Below are 15,538 nucleotides of genomic sequence, written 5' to 3'. Positions count from 1 at the left end.
ATGGGAAAATCAGGCTCATGCTTCCGACGGGAGCTGTCGCCGTGACTGGGCAGTCTATGTAAGCGGGTATGTCGCTAGGCCTATATTCAGCCATAACGTTAGGTAACATTAACGCTTGCTTAATGACGTGCCGGAGTAGCGTCGAAGTCATTGTGGGTGAAGCTGTGGGTGCCGACTGAGACTCATGGGATAACGTTTGGCCTAACGTCGGGCCATCACACAACCCAATTGGGACGCCAGGACGTCCCGAACCCGCGTTCGAAACCAATAGGTTAGTGATTGTGGATGGGTATGTCGACCGCTCAGCGAATGGGATTTTTGATACCACCGTACCCACAAGGCCGGGCTACTCTGCATTTTCCCAGAACGGGACATGCAACGCTCTCGCGCTTAAAACGCAGAAGAGACGCCGGCCCCAAAAGCACACTGTCGGTCCGCCCATAAATTCGCCGCTACCCATGCCTCGCAATAAAAACGCACAACATAACGGTGACTCCAACGGCCTGTTGTGCGCTGGATTTCCCCTGTCATTGCCCTCAGTAGACGTCATCACTGGCAGATCCAGCGGGTAATGTCGGCACGGAGAACACTGCCTCTCTTCTGTCTACGTTTACGTGCGACAAAGAAGCGCGTACGTGGAAGCGTGTACAGTGAAACCTCGTTAAACAGTACTTGACGGGGACGCGAAGAAAGTACGTTCTAACCGGCACTACGGTTTATCCGAATGCATTCGGTTAAGGGGACACCGAGTCGGGAATTTGGCTTAGCTACGTATAAAAAGCAACTACGCTTTATGCGGGTACGGTTTAACGAGGTTCACTGTAATGTCAAAATATCGTGCCGTTTGGAACGTGGTGGTCACAGCCCGCACTTACACTTGAGCAACCCTCTGACTATACCGCTATTGGTCGGACGCTGCATGTGTACGCACCTGCAGAGGCGAGCGGTGCCGTGTGCGGGTCGGCGTGTAGCGTTAGCTGGACGGCGGGGCCCCGGGTCCCTCGAGCGCTGACTGCGTACAGCACGATGCGGCACGATGCGCCTGGCTCCAGGCTGGGGATCCAGAAGGCCGGCTGATCGCTCGACAGGTTGGCCACCGGCCCGTCAGCTGACTGCGGCGACCCGTGCAGTTCGAGAACGAAGCGCTGGCCCGGCCGCGGGTCCAGCCGTCGGCACGACACCAGCAGCCGTTCGTCCGACTGGTTGCTCACGCTGCACCCGCGAAGCTGCCCCGGTTTTTCTGCACGCACGCAGGCAATATTGTCACGTAGCCGTGATCGATGCAACGTTCCTTAAGTAAACAATGTGTAATGGAGCGAACTTTTGCTCAGCAAAAGAACTTAAAGGGACCCTGCAACACTTTCTTCAACTTTCTTGAAATCTTAAATTCTTGCAGAACGTAGTCACCCAACACACCCAGTACTTAGATTAAGAGGTGACAAAGTACCTCAGCCAAAAATTACATCTCTATGCCCATCAGATAACTTGTAAACTGGCTCAAAAGATTTTTCTTTCTTTCCCGGTCTTGACGTTCTTCGACGGCCCGAATTACGTCACTAAGGCCATGTAGCGGCTGTTGACCGGTTTTGCTCCAGTTGCAGCAATGAACGCTTTTCGATAGCAACTTAAAAAAAAGCCACAGAAACAATGCAGAAATGGAAGGCGTTTCTGGTGCGACGAGCAAATCACGCAGTGCCACTCCGTGCTGGCGATAACTATAGCTTTCGCAGTGGTTCCAGACGCGAATGAAAGAGTCAAAGCGCTTATCGAAAGTGTTGCAGGGTCCCTTTAAAGAATACACAAGCGGCGAAGAAACGGTAAACTAAGTGACGTGCACGGACGGACGTAGGTGCATCGAATGACGCGGCGTTTGCTTTCGACGCATTTATCTGAAGTAGTCTCGCTTCTGGAAACATCGGAATTGTGCGAGAATACTCTCGATGAAACAAGAACAGTCTACGAGAGGAACCGAAACGATTCAACCTTCACCAAATTAATTCAATCATCCGGTTGTGTACAAAGTCACTTCGGCTGGCTTTTTTGCAGCTATCTGCACTAGCTGTATCATATAAGGGGTCTCAAAAAATATTTTCCATTAGATCCAGGTCAATCCAAATTACGTTGCACTTAGCTTGCAGATGAGAATCCCCGTAGGTAATGTGATGCCGAATTCTGAGCTCAACTGCAGTCAAGCGGGGCTATATTAGAGTAAGCTAAGGCAAAACTTAATCTTCTGGCAATCCTGTTCAGACAGCAGTGTACAGGAATGGACCGTGAAGCGTGCTTTAGTTGGCTGCTATACCTAGCGCCTTTTATGATGCGTTATTATGCGACATTACTGCATTACAAACGCCGCCTGAGCTAGGCTACTCTGGCAACTGGCGACAAAGGCACAGCAAAACGAATTGATTACACGTTTCCAGGAAGGGTTTTACTGGGATTTTTACGTTCATTCAGTCTTATCCTAGTAAAAGAAGAGTCGATCCGAAGCATTCTGGTATTATAAGAATATGATAAGATACGATAAGAATGCTCGTGCAATCAGCTTGGGAGGCTACTAAATGCATCCCGAAGCGAATATTTCGTCGTGCGTGTATGTGCTCTGAAGAAACACTTATAAACTGCTTATAGCTCCTTTAGAGACAGCGTTAGGCCTCCTACAACAAATCTTTATTTTTTTCGTCTGTATGAGTGTGATTGTTGTAACGCAAATTCAATCAGCAGAGTCGATGGTAACGCGGAAAGAGTGTCGTCGAGCGGGTCACTGGCTTATCGAAACATTAAATTTGCATATAGTCTCCGCTACGACAATCTAATTAGGAATTTGAAGGTAGAAAAATCCTGATTGCTTTATAATATTACGATGTAGCGAATAAAATGTGACGTTTAATTTCACTCAAGCCAAAACAGAACTCGGTCCTTTTCTAGCCATCTATATAACTGCGACGATCCCGTTTTACAAATGTCCCCTTTTCGTTGCTATATATACCTCTGAAATACCGGAAAACCGATTATTCGACGTTCTTCCTTCTTGTTCGCCTAACAAAGCTGCTCTAAATCCGCGTCAACGAGAAGCGCGCAGCGACAGAGCTTACAGCTACGAAAAAAATGTACACTCAGATTTTGTGGTTCGCTTGTTTAGTGCTTGCTTAATTTTTTCGATAACCTCAAGAACAGTCTTCTTTCGTATGAATACTAAACTTGTCGGTGGAAGGGGCGTGACAATACGTAGCGCCTCTTTCGTTTCTGCTCTGGTGCGTCGCCTCCCGATAAAAAAATCGGAGGAAAAAAGCTGAAACTTTTAAAGGCGAAAGAGCGCCTTCCTATTTCCGCTTGACTTTCGGAAGCAGAAGCTAGAGAGAAGAAAACTAGAATGTCATTCCTTGTGCACGCGGAGTTGAGAGGTGCAGTTTGTAGCGAACATTTTTACTATTTATAGTGATTTTGCAAGTATTTATAGTGACTTTGTAAGCACTGTGTAACGATGAACTTTACTATATATGCTCCCCTGGTAAAGCAACTAGTTCACATTGGAACGAAATAAACCTATTATAGCCGCTCTTAATACGTTAGAATAATGGTGGGTACCGGCTTCATAAGGCTAATCCTCTTAGCTGATTAAAGTTTTCCCGCTGATTGCGTTCTACGTGTAGCAAGAAGGTCGAAAATCGCCGTTTTGGTTGCGCAGGCTCGTAAAAATAAGAAGCCCAGTTCACTTCCGGTAAGTGGCACTGTATCGCAGAGATGACCAAGCGGTAACCACAAGCCTTGCGCGAAAAACAAAACATTTCTACGTTGTTAACAGTCGATTATACAGGGTGAGCAAAGTCAAGTCGACAGATTTTTTAAAAAATTAAGCGCTTAGATGTACGTGAAGACAACCGCTACAGTGAAGCTATGCGCCAAGGGGGACAAAGAATTAGGTGCTAAATATTGACGCCGGTGGCTTACTAAAATTGAATAATTAACTTTTTAGTGGCTGCAGTAAGCAGGCATGTTTGTATTGAACAGTTAGACGCAATCGTGTTTAGACGCAATTTCATTTGACAGAATTCTAGCGCATCCGTACTCCGAGATATCGAAATGCGAAGTTTAATTGCCGTTCGCATGATTACGCATGCTAGACAGCGACTACAGGGTCAAAGCTCCTCGCTTTTGTGGCATGTTTCCATAGTGGTTCCGCCTTGTGCAGATTGCGATAACGCCAGCCAAGACAGAAAAGGTGCGAGTTATCTTTTTTTGCGTATGCCGCCACCCCGTTGTCAAACTAAACAACGTCACAAAAGGGAGGAGCTTTGACCCGGTACTCGCTGTCTAGCATGCGTAATCATGCGAACGGCAATTAAACTTCGCAGTTCGATATCTCGAAGTACGGATGCGCTAGAATTCTGCCAAATGAAATTGCGTCTAAACACGATTGCGTCTAACTGTTCAATACAAACATGACTGCTTACTGCAGCCACTCAAAAGTTAATTATTCAATTTTAGTTCATTAAGCCACGGCATCAATATTGAGCACCTAATTCTTTGTCCCCCTTGGCGCATAATTTCACTGTAGCGGTTGTCTTCACGTGCATCTAAGCGCCTAATTTTTAAAAAATCTGTCGACTTAACTTTGATCGCCCTGTTTATTTAGACAATGCGTTACAACTGGGAAGCACGGTGATTTGCTCCCCACCTTTTTTATGGGAATAAAATGAAGCGGGAACTTGCATGACCTGTTTTTCGCACAGTTGTTCATATCGCTCTTATTCTCGAATCTCGATTGGCTACTGATGATGTCGCAATCCACTTTATTACAACGCAGCTTTCATAACAGCAACGAAGCGCCAACATGTGGCAACAGCTTTTAATTTTTAATGAACGCAAAATCTTTCTGAGCGCTCCATTCCTGTTGTTCCCCTGCTGCACATTTAAATCAGGTGGACATTTTTCTCTCGCACCTATGCAGAAATGAATGTTTTCCTTTCCACGAACACCAGCGTTCTTGTCTCTGGATGGCTCCGGCGAGCTAAGGTTTCGGTACATTCGACGGGATATGCTTGCTGAACATTCACCGGATAGTCTTTTTGCACCAATTTTAAAGAAGGCATTTTTTTGTGTTTTGAACGACGAATCTGCCTGCGTTATGACAATATATAGCAATACTAGACCATTGGTACCAGGTAGAGAAATAGGCCCATATTATGCCGGGCCAAATGACGCGGATGCATCGTATTTTTAACTACTTTCCTTCCCTCTACATCCTCCCCTCAGCATTGCCCTTGCCCCTTTCTGCTGTTTACGCGTGCGTCTGCGTCATATCCCACCGCATGTCCGTACACCGCCTCATGATCCCATTTCCTCGTGTCCGTCCTGCGGGGTCACCAGAGGCACGGCGACAGGGCAGATCTCCGAGGCCGCGGTATGTGCGCGTGTATGGCGTGGCATGCGAGCGTTAGTCCTCATGTAGACGCGTTGAGAATAGGGGAAAGAAAGACAGGACCCTGCGCTGTCCTGCTTTTCTTTCTTTATCTGTGTGCGGGGTAACACCCGTTGAAGATGCATTACAAACTAGCCCATCAAGTCATCCATGTCCGTGCTCACTTGTCCGCAACAGGTCGCCCTTTATTGTTTGTTTCCTCCTTCTAAACCGTCCCCTCGTTCCTACTCCTCAGTTGGACGCTTATTTACGGCGAAAGAGAGCTCTGGGGAGAAAGAGGTTGTCACGCACCGGCTGTGTCAATGGCCAGGACGCAGGGGCTGCTTTGGGAGCCGACGGCGTTGCGTGCCCGGCAGTAGAGCGTCACGTGTCCCGACGAAGAGGCTGCCGCCGCGAGGGCGATCGGCGGCTGAGGGACCCGGAGCAGAGCCAGGGTGCCGTTGGAGGAGGCGAGGGCGGCGCCACTCTGCACCGCCGGGCGCTCGCCCTTGGCATCGCGCACGCTCCAGGCAAAGCTGATCGGCTCTTCGGGCTCCGCCCTGACGCTGCAGTGGACCAGGGTCTCGCTGCCGTCGCTCGACTGGGACGACCAGATGCGCTCGCAGCGGGGAGAGTCTTTTTTTGTTGTTGTTGTTGTTGTTGATCGGAAGAAGAAAGAAGTTGGAAAATGGAAGGATGGCGTGAAGGAGGGGTCCAGAGAGAGACCGAGAGAGAGAGAAAAAAGTAAAGGAAGAGAAAGGAGAGGGGTGCAGATGGGAAAATTTAGTACAGAGACGAAAAACGTTTAAGGATGACATGTGAAGTTCAGAAAGAGCTTAATGTCAGAAAGGGGAAGGGACGCAAGAAAATTTGACCAGAAACGTGAAGACCAAATTGATAACGCAAATACCTAAAATAAGAAAGAAAGAAAGAAACGAAGGAAGAAAAAGCACACAAGGTAGAAAGAGAAAAGCGAAGAAGCCCTGCGACGACAATAAAACTAAAAGACAAAACTGTACACCCGTGGTTTAGCAGCTCAACAGGGCCAACAACTGAAGCCAATATGAGTTTCGTTTTAGTAAAGGAAATGGCGGTGAAGGAAGCAATAGCAAGTCAATTGTCTGGAGCGGCTCAACAGCTAAGGAGTTGCGCTGTGCTGAACGAAAGCTCCATTTTCTGGTATTTTTTTTTCTGGTATAGGCGACGCCTGCTGGGGGACTTTCCTTTCCTTTTCTTTGACAATAAATTCATTCATTCATTCATTCATTCATTCATTCATTCATTCATTCATAGACGAAAAAGAAAAACGCTCGTGTATCGAGATTTCAGACCCAGTTTAAGCTCACCAGGGGGTCTAAATTAATCCGTAACTCTCCACTACAGTCTTCCTCATTTTCTACATCCATTAATCGATGTAGTGGAATATACTACAAGTACAAGGACTTACTGCATGGCATCAAACTCCTTCGAGTTGCGATTCCTGGCGTAAAATACGAAACAAAAGAAAAGAAAATCATGTGTGTTAGCCGTGGAAATGTCATCGGATGAACGAACCTAACAGAAAATGTCTGTAACATCTAGCTTCTGTTGTGTCTCTCCAGCGCTGTGTTTTATTCCGCCCTCACAACCGTACGCAGTATTTTTGTAAAAACGCAACTAAAATACGCTGTATTTTATTTCTTAAGCAGCTTTCACCGCTGTCGAAACAACAGAATTTCATAAAAATCGCATACCCATGTCGCTGCATTCACCAACCGTCCCACTCTGCAGACAACTGCCCAAATTTTGTAGCGCAGTGGCCTTCTAACAAAATGGCGCCAGGAGCCCGTGAAATTGACTTTGAATTGCAAACCAACCGGTTCTCAACGCACAGGACACCTCCGCGCAAGTGTAAAGAAATAAAGAAAATTACGAAGGTACAGAGAGGCGGAAGAACGCAGCCATAGGGAACTCGATCGATTTCGAAGGTGCTGATGGACTCACATTGGACAGTGAGGTGAACGATATTGCTCCGCACCGAGGCCAGTTGGTTGGAGGCCTCGCATGCGTAGTCGCCCGCGTGGAGGGGCCTCACTCGGCGCATGATCAGGTACGGCCCGGCCACCAGAGGCGGCGAGGCCTGCTGCGGCGACCCCGAGGTCGCGTTGCCCGGCTCCAGGGGCAGGCCGCGGTGGAGCCAGCGGAAGGTCCCGACCGGAGGGTTGGCCGAGGCGAGGCACTCCAGGTACACGTCGCGGCCTTCCTCGATCACAGGCTCTGACAGGCCCTTGCCAAGCCGCAGCGTCACGTTGGGCGCATCTGTCGCATGAGAAATAAGACGCGCATGTGGGCATGGTTAGTTATTACACGTGTATATGTATAATATACACTATTGAGTAGTCACAGCGAAAAACATAGGAAGCTTAAGAGGATTCAACGCTGGTCGACCACTCTCGACATGTCGTAGACACTCGAATCAAGGCCCGGGGGTTAAAAAAAAAGGTCCCCTTCACCCCGAGTAGTCCGAGTGGCGCTGGCTACCACCCCCAAGCACAGGAAACAAAAAATACCTAAACATAAATACTGCACAAGTAGACGGGAAAATCGTCTCGCCGGTAGCGTAGTGGTTATCGCCCCAGACCGGTATTCTGGAGGTCGTGGGTTCGGATCCCACCTGGCGGGCATTTTTTCTCCACTTTCTTTCTTTCTTTCCAAATTATTTATCTATTTCAATGACCTACCACATCCTCCCCTTTGCTTTACGAGGTTTTCTTGACTGCCAACTCTTATTTCTGTGTTATATATATATATATATATATATATATATATATATATATATATATATATATATATATATATATTATTTAGAAGAAGCCGATTTGTAACAACAAAGCTAGTTGCCACTATAAAAGGAAGTAAAAATATAATTTTCCACAGTGGTAGACATCCGAATCTTCTCTTACATTCCCCATGCAAAGAAAACACTTTGTGTCCCGCTCAGAAGCCGGTCATAACGCAATAGCGCAAAGCTCAACATTCCCTCTGTGGTCATCTTCACCGGCTACCTATTACAAACGCAGAGTGAAAGGACGAGTCGCTTCTTCGCGACTGCCTCCGAACTGACTCAAAGCGATGTGTCGTCGAGGCTCATGCACTATATATATGTATACACTAACGCTGTCTCGGCGAAGAACGAACGCGACACCCTGGGGCTACACTGACCCCCCTTCTGTTTTACCCATACGACAAGATAACACCATCTACACCCGCGCTATGTATATTCTAGGAACTTAAATTCATGGAAATAGGAACACATTTTAGTATAATATCGGACCACGCGAGTATTTTCTGTTGGTCGAACGCTTGCAGAAAAAGAAAGAGCCAGCATAATCATGCACCCCTCCATCTAATGATGACGATGGTTGAACGCGAAACTTTGCTCGGTGAATAATTATTTATTCTCTTTTTCTCTCGTGATGGATTTTTTTATTGACCATTCCCACACTACGAGTATGTGCTTTCTGGAGGTCCCCACCACTTTCCTAAATTATATCCACGGACACTTTCGGGTGTGCACTCCGTCGGCCTAACGTTTGGATTTGGGGTGTACGGCGCGAAAAGGTACCTGCCGCTTGGCGTCCACTTCGACCATGTCGAAATGGAGCACCAGGATGGACGCCTGCTTCATACCGCGAGGAATCCAGGTCCGATTCCGGGCTCACGAGGACACTAAAGCGTCGCTTTAAAATGAAGAATGTGGAAAAGGCAGGAGGAAAGCACGTTTGTCCCGTCATCGACTTTACTTGTGCTTTCTGTTTTTGGCACTACTGTTCGGAAAGTCCCACAGGCAGCGAAACGGCAGCGTCCGCAGACCGGGGTTTACAAATATCTGCAAATTGATCGCTTACCGCCTCCCAAACACGAAAATCCGGATGGAATTTCAATCGAGTCAGGTTCCCTCGAGCGCAAAACGGATATTCTTATCATTCCGTTTTGCCGAAGAGGCTTTATGGCTCTTGTTTACTGGCAGCTTTGTCCCGGAAGCTACCGTCCCTTTTGTCCCATACCCAGGAAACGTGTTGCCACCGCAATTGTGGGGAGAGGAGTGAAGGGGAGATTTGGAGGCAACGCACGTACACGCGTACATGCGGCACCGACACACACATCCCATACACACACACACACACACACACACACACACACACACACACACATACATATATATATATATATATATATATATATATATATATATATATATATATATATATATATATATATATATATATATATATATATATATATATATATATATATATATATATATATATATATATATATATATATATATATATATATATATATATATATATATATATATATAAGAAAAGAAGCCGCGATTGTATATATATACAAAGGGAAGTCAGCTCCTTATATTGGACCCAAAACAGACAAATATACCATGATTATGCATCCGGACGTGACAGGAAATTGCTTGAGACCTCTGCGCTGCGTCGACAAAGTTTGGGCTTATTTCAACGTACGCATTTCGAGCTCGATACGTGCAGGTAAATTTTGTAGAAGCATCAAAAACTCCAAAATATTTTTTTTTTTAAATCAGAACCTACTGGTCTTTTCCTGTGCGGAAGACGGAAGGGAAGTAGTAAGACGCATCTGCTGGCTGAAGCCCCTCGTTATATGCACTGAGTGCAACTTCGACTTGTTATTACAAAGCGGTATAACGAGCTCTGACTCATGCAAGAAAAAAGTAACATGCAGAAATGCGAAAGTTTTCGCCTGGAAGTGCATCCTGAAGAAAACAAAAAAAACAAAAAAACACCTGTTGTTCTTACAAGTGTGCTGAATGACAAGCAGTTTAAGAGCAACGCGTAAGGTAGAAAACCTAGAGTTCCCAACGAGGCAATTTCTCCTCCTTCGTCCCCCTCGCCTAACCTTGTGACCGAAGGTATGGCCCTTGCCCAGAACTTGGCCCGCAGACACGAACGCGCAAACACATTAAATGAGCACGTCAGTTCTCCGATGTTGGAGACAGACAGCATGCTAGTGCGCTTTATGCGGAGTATCATGCGGTTCATATCCTGCTATAATTTTGTTCAGGGTGAAACTGTGCTTTTCGATGATTACGAACGAAGTTGAAGTAAGAAGGGGGAATTTCCAATTACCCGATCCCTTTCTAACCACTGTCACGGGTCAACCTTATCTTGCGACATACGTTGGGAGCAGACAAACACAGTCACACACTGAGGTTCTTGGATGATCAGTTTCCGCCTTCCAGAGAATAGTTAGCGCGTAGTCCCAGGACTCTCCTCGCCATAGAAATATATGAGAAAAATTCAGTGCCACTCCACCATGTGAAGGTGGATTACAAGCGTAGCGGTTGGTGGGTTATTGTTTAGCCACAAACTCCTGCTCAGACCGTGCTCTCGCACCGGGGAAGCGTTCTGCGGGATTGTAAGTAGGCTTCACTCTGCAACACACAATGTAGGAAAGCCAGCTTACAAACGACAAGCGTGCAATGATCTTAAAGTTTTCTTCAGTTCTAAACAGAAAAGCATTGCTGTGAAGACATTCTTTCATGTGCAATGTACTACATTTATAAATATCAAATTATGAAGCGCTGGGGGCAAACAGGTGGCCGAAAGGATGGGTGCGCTGAAGTGAAGAGGCGAGGAACGGCTTTTCTCGTCCAAAGAACACAAAAAGAAAACAAAACCGGGGAGTTACCTTATAACCAATACATTGTAAAACAAATGCCGGATTGCATCTCTGAGAGTCGACGGTGAATCCGGCACTGATAATCGAAGGGCCGGAGGGCGTTGGCTACATGTCATGGAAGAACTACGGAAGGACACGAAAATCGGCGCCCCAGTAAAAAAAAATCCCGGGCTATCTCCATTAACGCGAAACCTGAGGAGGGGCGAAGCATGCGGTGTATAAGTGTATTCAAAGATTGTATGTCTCTTTTTCCACAAGGCGAGCGCTGATTGGGCGCCGGAGGAGAGCCGGTGGGAGGAACAATTGCGCGCTTGCCGAGGTGGTGGCGCCCTCTTTTGCGTTCAACCGGATTTAAGCAACTCAATGAGAGGCAGACTGCCCATAATTTCGCCCACGGAGATGAAACAGTTGGGGGAAAAGAGGTATACAGTTTTGCTGTAAGAGTCTCGTGTCTTTGAAGCACGAAGCATTCCAGCGCGATGCATTGGAAAACGAGTGTTTCAGTGTGTTCTTGTAATACACGTTACGTTCTAGCGCGAGGCGTTGGAAAACGAGTGTTCCGGTGTTATAGTACCGTGACTACAGGAGACTACGACAGGAGACACCGACAGCCCGAGCCCCTAACGTGCTTCGCCCCTGTAATAGTTGAGCTTTTTCACTCTCCTACGATGTGGCCGTGTGTATACCGTGCTTGTTTCGGGTGATAGCCTCGAGCTTAGGCTTATACGTGACTACGATCTTAACCCAACTTTTAAAGTTCTAATGAAAAAAACAGGGGCTCCTGTTCGTTTTGACATTTCCTTCGTTTCCTAGTGCGGACATCCAGAGGGAGCCATTTAGAAACTATCCCTATTTATTGACTTGTACCGCCTTTTCAGGATTTCAACCATGGCCATTCCGGCCACATTTACCGCTGTAGCTGGTGCTGCCACTCCTGCGTGCACTGAGTGCCAAATCTTCTTACTTGTTCGCATGCTGAAAGAATTCTCCGGGGTTAGAACGCTCGCCCTAATCAGCAAATCTGGTTATTAAGATTGCCTCCAGTTGATCAACATGTCATTCCCAGGCGCTTTTCGATTAATCCGCGTTAAGTACGTCCGCGGCGAACATAGAAACAGCCAGCGGTATGATGGAAATACCATGGCAGGATGTGCGCTAACGATATACTGAAAAACTTCTTTCATAGCCGGCGGGTAGAACTGAGCCTGCTCATAATAGCACCACCTGGGACGAGCCCGGGGCTATTTCAAATGTGAAATTATCGCCATAGCACGTGCCGAGGCAGTGAGTTTCCAATGACTCGTCTTTTAGCGATCGAACACAATGTGGCCACCAGGCCACAATGCACAAGGCTTGCTTGTATTGTAATGGGACGGAGGTCATGGGTTCGATTCCCGGCCGCGGTGGCCGCTTTTCTGATGGAGGTGAAAAGCAAAGACGCCCGTGTGTACGACATTTCGGCCCACGCTAAAGATCTCCAGGTGGTCAAAATTAATCCGTAGCCCTCCACTACGGCACGCTCATCGCCTGCGTTGCATAGGCGCGTTAAACCCTACAATCAATATTGTAATGGGACGAACACGTACTGTAATAGCACGCATACATGTACGCATGCACGCGCATGCATACGTACATGCACGCACACCCGCACACATGCGCGCTCATCCCTCACTACCGGCCGCGGTGGCTCAGTGGCTAAGGAGTTGCGCTGCTGAGCACGAGGTCGCGGATTCGATTCCCGGCCGCGGCGAGCGCTTTTCTGATGGAGGCGAAAAGCATAAACGCCCGTGTGTACGATATTTCGGCGCACGTTAAAGATCCCCAGGTGGTCAAAATTAATCCGGAGCCCTCCACTACGGCACGCCTCATCGCCTGTGTTGCGTCGGTGCATTAAACCCTACAATCAATCAATCAATCAATCAATCAATCAATCAATCAATCAATCAATCAATCAATCAATCAATCAATCAATCAATCAATCAATCAATCAATCACTCACTCACTCACTCACTCAATCACTAGTTACTAGTCAGTAGCTTTAGTTACTCACTCCGTTTACCGCGCACTTCAGCACGCGCTTCACGAGAAGCGTTCGAGGTCGTCCAGGCTTGCGCGTGGCGCTCGCAAAAGAACACCAAGAAAACAGTTCATGTTCGTCTGCGCCTCAAGGGGGCAGCACAAGACACCTCGCTCTACAGACGCCCAGTTCGCGAAGCCGGTTACCGGTTGCAGCAGGGCATTGCTTAAGAGGCGCGCGGAAGCACCGTCACGTGGTATTTATCATATTTCGCGGGCTTTCTTTATCAGCCAGAATAAATGAGTACGCAATTATTTCGTCGCTGAAAATACCGCAGTCAGATGCCTCTCGTGGATACCTACATTGACACTTTACTGATTAGGAGAGTATTTCTCAAGTTGAATAATTAAATACAATTATTAATTAATTCTCATTAACAAAAAAAAACTACCACCCGCTTCTTCACAGTACAGCAAACATTATGCACCATGTTTTCTTCGAATAACACCATTGCTCTTTTTTAAAATCTTGGTGCATCATAGCTCTGACACCCTGTATAAACATAAGTCACCACTTTTGCCAACCAATGCTCTCATGCGTCAAATGCATTTATTCCGGGCGAACCCTGTCCCTCTGCTGAGCTGACGCCCTCGCCCTCTATTCCCGATACCGTGTAAAATGCCTCCGAGAGTTCTCTGGCTGTTTCATCTCTTGATTTGACAAGGACCGCGGCATCGTTATATGCGGGGAGCAGCCAGCAGCGCCGAGGAACTCACACTGAACGTCCAGCGTCCAGACTGCCTCGAGCGACGCCCCGGGCATCCGGTCGTTGGTGGCGAGGCAGCGCACGCGTTTGCCGTGGTCGGCGGCCGTGGGCGTGAACAGGAGCACGCTGAAGCTGTCGTTGCCGCTGTCCGACTCCTCGTGGAAGAAGGGCTCGAGCCGCTCGTCGCCCAGCCACCAGCTGAGCAGCGCGGCCGGCCGAGAGCCCAGCGCGCGGCAGTGGAACTCGGCGGGGAGCTCGGCCCGCGATGTGTTGTTGCTCTGCCCGCTCCACAGCGTCGCCGACAGCGGCCGAACTGCGGCGCCCCACAACGCTTTTGCAGGGCCAGTCCGGCACGCGAGGATGGCGGCAGTGCACTGTTCGGCAGTTCCGGAGTAGACTTAAGTTTGGGGTAGCCCCAAAGTTCTGCCATTGTGGAGCGAAAACCCACCACACCCACTGCATGCAACCACTTCCCTAGGGATCATCTGTTCTGTTTAGCTTGGAGTCCTTCGTTCTATTCAACATCGCTCACGGCCGGCGCCGCAGCTCTGGTCCGTTCGGATGAGCTTCTAAGTTGTTGAAGACTGTGACAATATTTTTTTCAAGGTTTACGTTTCTCAAACTCCGTTGAGCTTTATTTGAATGGCAATAAAAATAAAAGATGCAAAGCTAAGCTGTAGCAGAGGTGTTCCGATATAAACCACACGCCTTGTATCCCTGCTGAGCCACACATGTATTTTTAGGACGAGCAAATGAATTTGAGTTTTAGTAAGGTAAAGCTACGTCGAATCGTAAGAAAACGCGTTTTCCGCAGCATTTCCGTTACACAAACGCTCCAACTATCAGAGCCACCCCAATGCAATCGGTGCATGTGTTCGTGTGCCCGTCGCTGCTAGTCAGAATGAAGGCTGATTCCTCGGTGCTGCATTAACTTAAATCGTTGATCAGACTGAACTACGGCGCCCTGTTTATGGTACATTTTGCAAAACGCCTCGGCACAAGGCTTCTGAAAAGATCTTTCTAATTCAGCGCAAGTTATCGATGATGATGTTATCGATATTATCGATAAGAGAGGTATCGATAAGAAAGAAATGATGTTATCGGTGAGAAAGGTAACAAAGAGAGATTGTCTTGTCATCGTTACACAAACTTGCCCTTCAATTTGCACTGCTGCCACGTTCTTCTGGGTGCAACATTTTGACATTTTATAACAGCATAACAATGCCTAAGACCGGTCGAAATTCACAAAGACGTTTATTTGATCTCTGCCGAAATGCTGAGCCGGTCCTTTTTGGCTTTCCGGTCTTCTTTTCTGTTTCATTTGGTTGGTGCATTTACTGTGAACATTACTCGTTAATACAAAAAACTTTATAATTGTCCCGCGTGACTTTATATGTTTACTTATATTAACTTAGCTCAGCACTGTATCATCAGATGTCTCAGCTTTCTCCTTATTAGCGTGACAATGGAAAGCTTTCCAAACAGATCTTGCTTAATCGACCTGATTTAGGGGAAATCCCCAAGGTGTAGAAAGTTTCTGCGGAGGAAAATTTGACATACACCTCAAATCCTGCATGGACCAGGACGAAATTTTCTTCAACAGCGAAGTTTCTGAAGAAGCTGTACAGCTTTCCTTCGT

The 15,538-nt window shown here is 47.3% G+C and overlaps 1 protein-coding gene across 1 annotated transcript in view; it reads right to left on the bottom strand.

Annotated features, from left to right (window-relative positions):
• The window catches only part of LOC144173815 (nephrin-like), a 154,415-nt gene that overhangs the window by 11,248 nt on the left and 127,629 nt on the right, over positions 1 to 15,538 (bottom strand). The window contains exons 5-8 of the mRNA XM_077702071.1: positions 13,910 to 14,212; positions 7,385 to 7,699; positions 5,714 to 6,037; positions 932 to 1,240 (exon numbers count right to left, since the gene is read on the bottom strand). Of these exons, the coding sequence (XP_077558197.1) occupies positions 932 to 1,240; positions 5,714 to 6,037; positions 7,385 to 7,699; positions 13,910 to 14,212 (1,251 nt within the window). The remainder of the gene's footprint in view (positions 1 to 931; positions 1,241 to 5,713; positions 6,038 to 7,384; positions 7,700 to 13,909; positions 14,213 to 15,538) is intronic.

This window comes from Haemaphysalis longicornis, unplaced genomic scaffold (assembly GCF_048455015.1).
Source record: "Haemaphysalis longicornis isolate Haplotype H1 unplaced genomic scaffold, Haemaphysalis longicornis Haplotype H1 scaffold_3, whole genome shotgun sequence".
NCBI classification, from domain to species: domain Eukaryota; kingdom Metazoa; phylum Arthropoda; class Arachnida; order Ixodida; family Ixodidae; genus Haemaphysalis; species Haemaphysalis longicornis.
This window is presented reverse-complemented; position numbering and strand designations above follow the sequence as displayed.